This window comes from Babylonia areolata, chromosome 9, assembly GCF_041734735.1.
Source record: "Babylonia areolata isolate BAREFJ2019XMU chromosome 9, ASM4173473v1, whole genome shotgun sequence".
NCBI classification, from domain to species: Eukaryota; Metazoa; Mollusca; class Gastropoda; order Neogastropoda; family Buccinidae; genus Babylonia; species Babylonia areolata.
Window position 1 is genome coordinate 33,878,909 of NC_134884.1, and position 7,500 is coordinate 33,886,408.

Genomic DNA, 7,500 nt, shown 5'->3' on the forward strand with positions numbered 1-7,500 from the left:
ATCCTCTCTGCATTCTTTCACCTACTACGCCTCCCCCCCACCACCACCCCCGGCCCCTCCCCACCCGCCCTTTTCCATCATTTTTCCTTATTAGTTTCCCGCAGAATATATTTCCAGACCAACCCCTACATTGACTACTCACCCTCCCCATGAAATCACATTCCATTCATCCATCCATCCATAATGATTATTATAGTTGCCAGCCAGCCATACCACTCTTAATATAATCAATCGGTCGATGTTCTCAGAAAATGTGATTTCACTGTTTTCGGTTTGTTAACAGCTGAGTATGTTACACTTGATTTGTTAAATATGTTCTTTTTAAATCATACCTTCCCTCAAATCAGAATTTCCTTGTGTTGCTCAGTTAATATTTTATTCAAATGGTTGCGAAAATGTCAGTACAACAAAGAGTTAATCTGACAATAAATGGTTTCAGTCAGTCAGTCAGTCAGTATGTTACACTGGTTCTTAATTTACGTTTTAGAAGTGTGTATTTAGGGGGTAGGTGGTATTGGAGGGGGGGGGGGGGGGGGGGGTTACAGCGCAATACATAGAGTCAGAAACTGATTGATTAATTGATTATTTTGTATTTGTGTTCTGTGATTAAACGGTGATTAATCCTAGCAAGCGTAGCGTGATGGGGGGGCGGGGGGGGGCGGGGGGCCGGGGGGGGGGGGGGCATGATCAATTGATTGGCACTGCTGATGTATCACTTGTTCGGTGATTATAGCCGGTTACGAGTCGCGTATAGTGAGCGTGATTGATTTATTGCTTTGTCTTTTTGTTGTCACTTGCTTTTTGAAGAATGGGTTATGGAGATTTTCCAGGCGGTTGTGTTGTTAGCCACGGCGCTGCAAGAACATAGTAGCTGGTTCTTTTTTTTTGTTTTGTTTTATTGTTGTTGGGTTTTTTTGTTGTTGTGGTCTTTTTGTTGTTCTTCTTTAGCCAAGGCTTACATATAGTTGTTTGGTTTGCTATTGTTGTGGCTTGTCCGCAGTTCGTAAGGATAGGCATGTGTTTGGTTTTTGTTGTGTTGTGTTGTTTATTTCTCTCTCTCTCTCTCTCTCTCTCTCTCTCTCTCTCTCTGTGTGTGTGTGTGTGTGTGTGTGTGTGTGTGTGTGTGTGTGTGTGTGTGTGTGTGTCTGTGTGTGTGTGTGTGTATTCAAGGCGTATTCATTACGAGCAAATGCTCTAGAATCGTTATCGATGCCCATGTAGTTCAATGATTGTCCTAATATTCATTTCCCTGTATTCATTCTGTTTGTCCTTGTGAACTCCATTTGTTATAGATCTGTGGTTTGACAATTAAAATATTTCGACTTCGACTTCGACTTCGACTTCGATTTCGACTTCTCTCTCTCTCTCTCTCTCTCTCTCTCTCTCTCTCTCTCTCTCTCTCTCTCTCTCTCTCTCTCTCTCTCTCTCTACCTATCCAATGTCTTTGGCCTTACAATAACAACAGCAACAAAACGAAATATCTGATGTCCCGTTCTTTCGTGTGTGTTTTTTTGTGTGTATGTGTGTTGTTGTTGTTTTGGTTTGTTTGTTTGTTGTTGTTGTTGTTGTTGTTTTGGGGGGAGGGGGTGGGGGGGGGGCGTGCAGGGGGGCAGGGGGGAGGCGGAGGGGTTGTTTGTTTCCCTTTCTGATCTGTGGCACTCCTGACAGCACCTGCTGTTCATAGCACGGATACCTTGAAAAGTTCAGGGGCAAGCAAACAGCGACCTATCTATAGCATGCCAGTCAGAGTAGTCTGCCGTCAGTTGTTAAAAGGTGAAGGGCAGTCAGTGTTATATGCTTGTATTTTATATGGGAAACCAGTCGTGTCAAAAAAACAAAGTCTTTTTATTTGTGTGTGTGTGTGTGTGTGTGTGTGTGTGTGTGTGTGTGTGTGTGTGTGTGTGTGTGTGTGTGTGTTTTGAGGAAACATGCTGATTATTATAGTAACAACAACAACAACAACAACAACAACAAAAAAGCGACAACAATAACCAACCAAACCAGAAGCTATGGAGGAACACGTTTCTTTACTCTTTAATCTCTAGTACTATGTATCTGTGTAGGTGTTTGTTTGTTGTTGTTGTTGTTGTTGTTTTATTCATCTATCCGTTCGTTTCTTTCTTTTTTGTTTGTTTGCTTGTAAGAAGCCTTTCTATGCTGCAACAACGATCCACTTTATATGATTACAATATTTCAGGCATGCGCATGCTTGCAATATTTTGATGATGGTAATTGGGATGAAACGCTGTTAACGTCGTCTCTTTCGCTGTTCGTATGGAGAGAGTTAACCTTTTTCTTTTTTTTTCTTTTTTTTTTCTTTATCACCAGAGATCCGTAAATAATCAGAAAACAAGCACTGAAACATGCGAACACTTCCTGGAAGAGGTGTTGGTTTTATTTTTGGTTTTGGTTTTTTGGGTGTTTTTTTTTTGTTTTTTTTTCCTCGGGGGGCGGGGGGAGGGGGGGGGTTGTTTTGTTTTGTTTTGTTTTTTTAAACACTACAGTCGGGGGGGCTATCTCGCAGTTAATTCCTCATAATCTTCTTCCTCCAATCGCTGGCGTTGAAGTTGTCTCTGTCGGGACTTCTATACGTGCTCAATGGGTCGGTAAGGAGGCGGGGTTATCGCCGCGGAGAAGGAGCAGGAGGGATTAGTATTATCAGCATCCACAGGCCGTACGCTTTTGTCTCCTTCACCACGCTTCTCCCTGTATTGGCTGGCTGTTTGATAACTTTAGTGCGCGGAGTAGAACAGGTGTTTCCTGTCATTGAGCGATAACTTTAAAATAAAAAAAAGAAGAATGATTGTGGATGGTACGTACGTGTGTTAATAGGTTTGCGATCTGTTTCACAACTTATCGTGAATATACATCAGCGAGCGAGTGAGTGTGTGTGTGTGTGTGAGTGTGTGTGTGTGTGTGTGTGTGTGTGTGTGTGTGTGTGTTGAATAGCGTCATAATCAGTCTGCGATCTGTTTTACAAATTATCGTTGATATGATCGAGTGAGTGAGTGAATGAGTGAGTGAGTGTGTGTGTGTGTGTGTGTGTGTGTGTGTGTGTGTGTGTGTGTGTGTGTGTGTCTATGTGTCTGTGTGTGTGTGAGTGAAAAGGTTTGCGATCTGTTTCACGACTTATTGTTCATGAGTGATTTCATGTGTTTATTGAATAGTGTTATCATTGGTAAGCCTACAAGGTGTGCGATCTGCTTCACAATGTGTGTGTGTGTGTGTGTGTGTGTGTGTGTGTGTGTGTGTGTGTGTGTATGTGTGTGTGAGAGAGAGAGAGAGAGAGAGCGCTCGCGCGCGTGTGTGTATTCTTCTATATATATATATATATATATATATATATATATATTTGTGTGTGTGTGTGTGTGTGTGTGTGTGTGTGTGTGTGTTAATCAATACTGTGCATAACGTTTTACCAGGTCTACTTTTCATTTTTCTTTTTTAGAAGGTTTGGTGGGGGGAAATGAAATGAACTGCATTTTCAAGTTCAATTTGAACATAAAATATTTTGAAAGTTTTTCAACTCTTCCATAATTATAATGTCATGATTCATCTGCTGCATCTGCAAATGCTCCTCAGTGGACTGCCATAGATTATTAGGCCCTATTTATCGGCGTTTCTCTCTCATTTAACACTACCGTTTCTGCAGACATGGATAACATTTCTCAGTGAAAAATAAGAGTAGTTTCTGAGCGTTACAAATCATACAACTTGCGCGCATTCTTCTTTTTCATAATGAAAATCAACAAAATCTCCAAGTAAAAGTTATGAACCGTCGTTAAACTTGCTGCCGCTTTGTTGTGACGTTGTCTGAGACCGATCTGACGACCATGGTGCTTTCTGACTCTCAGTTCTGAACAGACAAACACCATCTATGATCCGCCCAGTTCATGAGGATTTCATTGGTCCAGTGACTTTTAACACCTTGTCGCTACCTTGTGATGTGCAAAAATCCCCCCCCCCTCCCCCACCTACCCCCCCTCCTGACCCCCTCTCGCTGTTCTTGTAAGATGCGCGGACATAACCTTCCTCTCTCTCAGATGTCGGACGGACCCGCGCTACTATAATAACAGCGGCAACGTTTTGACTGAAGCCCACAAACCGATACTGTTTGAATAAAAACCTGTACCCGCTACAGCTACAGCCTTCTACTGCCGCGCCTCTGTCTGTACTGTGCGCCCCGGCAAACTACAAAATGTCCGATCGGAAATAAACCCCCTCGGTCAAGGCATCCACCTCCCTTCAATAATCACCAAATGAAAAAGCACTGAAGTGAACAAGCGGTCTTGCGCGGGTCGGAAAAACTTTCTGTCCCCCTGTTGCGAGGGTCTCTTTCAACCCGGTCCCGGCACGGCGGAGTTTCTGCACTATTCCGTTCCGCTAAGACGCCGGTCCCAACATTGTAATAGCCGCAATAATCTACGAAAACTAGGATCGGGTTTTAAGCGGGCGACTCTATTTCACGCAGTGCTGCGGACCATTGTTTGTGGCTGGGGGGGCAAGCGAGAGACTGACGGGTCCATTTTAAGCCCAGTAGCCCCCACATCAAAGAGGTGCCCCCTGTCCCGAGGGATGGATGCAGTTGGGAGGAAACGGCCGGTGACGAGCCGATGGGTGTGGTGGTGAGGGGTGGGGGGGTGGGTAGAGGAGGGAGACAGATAACGGTGTGGTGGGGCTTAGCTGTCACCTGGATGTTCCGTCTTCGCTGTCTGGAGTCCTGAACACCTAGGCGTGTTACCTGTCAAACGCTTTTTAAAGGTCCTGATTTGTTCGTGCGACCCACCAAGGTGTTTTCTTTTTCCTTTTTTTTTTCTCCTTTTTTTTCTTTTTCTTTTTTCTTTCTTTCTTTCTTTTTTTTTGTGCACAGCGGTCGAATTGTTGATTTTTTTATTTTATTTTTATTATTATCATCATTGTTAAGTTCGACTCTAGTTGCTGCGCTTTTAAGCATGCATTCACTTTGGTCGGTCGATTTGCGTATGCATCAATTCTCCTATACGCAAACAACAAAGAAAATGAAATAAGAAGAAGAAGAAGAAAAGAAAAATGAAAATAGGTTGTTGTTTTTTTCCTCTCTCTCTCTCTTCATGTTTAGGTCATCGATGTTTGTAAAATGGAATTCGATAAGCTGTTGTCCCTGTAAAAGGGGAGGTTGGGTGTCGGCCTGAATGCGAGACATTGAACTCTACCTAGTGATTACAGGATTTAGTTTTGATTTTACCATTCTTACCGAGTCATAACAATCACTTTTCTGTACATAAAAAAACGCCGCCTAGCTCATAACAATACAGATATAAAGAAATTGCGCTGTTATTTGAAACGCTTTTAGAATTAAGCACACCACTCTCTCTCTCTCTCTCTCTCTCTCTTTTCCTTCGTATTAAATCTTGCTTTTAACAACGGTTCTTGGGCTATGTCACGCACACACTGAATGCATTGTATTGATGATATACAGGTTTGAAAGACCTTTTGGGCATTCTACTATTCAGGTAGATGGGCGATAGAAAACAGCCTGATCACCATTGAATTTACAGAGAACAGTATAAGTATACACAGTAGACGCGCCATATTGGTTGGTTGGTTGTTGTAGTTGTTGTTTGGTGTTTATTTTTATTTTTACCGCTATGTGTAGCGCGTGCGCTCACACACACACACACACACACACACACACACACACACACACACACACACATATGCAGTGGAATCATCGTGGTTTCGACGTTCGCTGGCGATTTTTAATTCAGATTATTAGAACACATACACTCCTTGTTTTTTTGTTTGATTTTCTTCATGAAAGATATACACAACACCCTTTACCTATGGAAGCCTATTTTTCTGTGTCGCGGCTTAAATCTAATAATGGTAGTAAATGATGGTAAATTTCCATAAATTTGACATAAAAGGAGTTGTAAAAACAAATCTACCCGTACCCATCAACGCTCCTCTATCTCTTTCCCGGCCACCCCTTTCCCCATACACAACCCAAAACATACACCTTTTTTTTTTTCGCTCCCATCTAGAAGATTTCCCAGGTACAAATTTTCCGGCCCTCGAGGTCAGGTCTCCGCTGATCCTGTAGGCCCATTTACCTACCACCGCAGCTCTCATTTCCCAGCAGGCCTCAGAAAAGATGTCGCCGTTTGACTTCCGTTTTGAATACCTCGGGGTTTTTACGGCCCCTAGTTTGCGGGGCCCTGGCTTGGGCTCCATGCTGGGCGATGGAGTGTTAAAGATACGTCCCTGTCACAACCCTGTTGTTCGTTTTCGTGTCGGAGAATGTTGTTTGTCGACGAGGATCAAAGGCTTTTCTCGTGTCTCTTATGATCCCAGCGCCGCTGGTGGCCAGCTGTGGTGTGTTCGAGGTAAGGGATAACATGTTTTATGTGTGAGGGTTGTTCTTATGATATGACTTAATGTGTTCGATGAAAGGGGATATGTTTTTTTTTAAGCTAATGGTGAATGCTCCTGTCGTTATGCGAAGAAATGGGGGAACGGAGTGTGTGGAAATGTAAAAAAAAAAAAAAAAAAAAAAGGGAGGTGTTGGGGGAGAGGATCTTTTGAGAGGTGTGTATAATATTGCCATTTGTCGTCTATGAACCTCTCTTTTTCTTGTCTCTTTATCCTCTGTGTGACTCTGTGTGTGTGTGTGTGTGTGTGTGTGTGTGTGTCTGTGTGTGTCTGTGTGTGTGTGTGAGGTTGATAAAACCGTCTATGAAGTCAGGATAAGAAATGTGGGTTAGAAAAATGATTACTATCCGTATAATGTATGAAAGGACTTTGAAAGTGATGACTGGAGATGTAATTATGGACGGATATGTGATATTCATCGCGGTAAATGGGATGACCAGAATTTAGGAACAGTATTCAAGTCAAGTCACGTCTACCTGCTTATCTCAGAGAGAAATTGCCACGTGGCTGATGTGCTCCTCACTTATAGTAACTCGCAGCCACGGGTCACTGAATTACATGGACAGATTGACGGAAGTTCATGTAACAAAATGTATATACCTTAGAACACACACACACACACACACACACACACACACACACACACACACACACACCATGTTCCAGTGACTGTCGAAACACTGTTATATACTACAGCACGCGCATACACACACACACACACACACACACACACACACACACACACACACACACCTACCCCCAATCCCCCCACCACCACCACCAACCCCACCCACCCACCCACTCACACACACACACACACACACACACACACACACACACACACACACACACAAACAAAACAAAAAAAACACACAAACAAACACATACACACATACAAAAAAACCCAAAAAAACTACTCACCAGAGGAGAATAGAACGCAGAACCCTCCGCTCCGAGGCCCACCCCGTACCCGGCGGGGGCAGGAGGAGCACCAGGGGAGTAGGAGGAGGGGGAGAAGAGGGAGCCCGACAGCCCAGGGAGTCGGGAGTAGCCCAGCAGAGCTGAGCTGTACTGGCAGGAGCAGACAGA

At 43.6% G+C, this 7,500-nt stretch overlaps 1 protein-coding gene across 1 annotated transcript in view; it reads right to left on the bottom strand.

Annotated features, from left to right (window-relative positions):
• The window catches only part of LOC143285401 (uncharacterized), a 29,144-nt gene that overhangs the window by 11,256 nt on the left and 10,388 nt on the right, over positions 1-7,500 (bottom strand). Inside the window, exon 2 of the mRNA XM_076592647.1 lies at positions 7,333-7,500. This exon is cut by the window's right edge and continues 87 nt beyond it. Within this exon, the coding sequence (XP_076448762.1) occupies positions 7,333-7,500 (168 nt within the window). The remainder of the gene's footprint in view (positions 1-7,332) is intronic.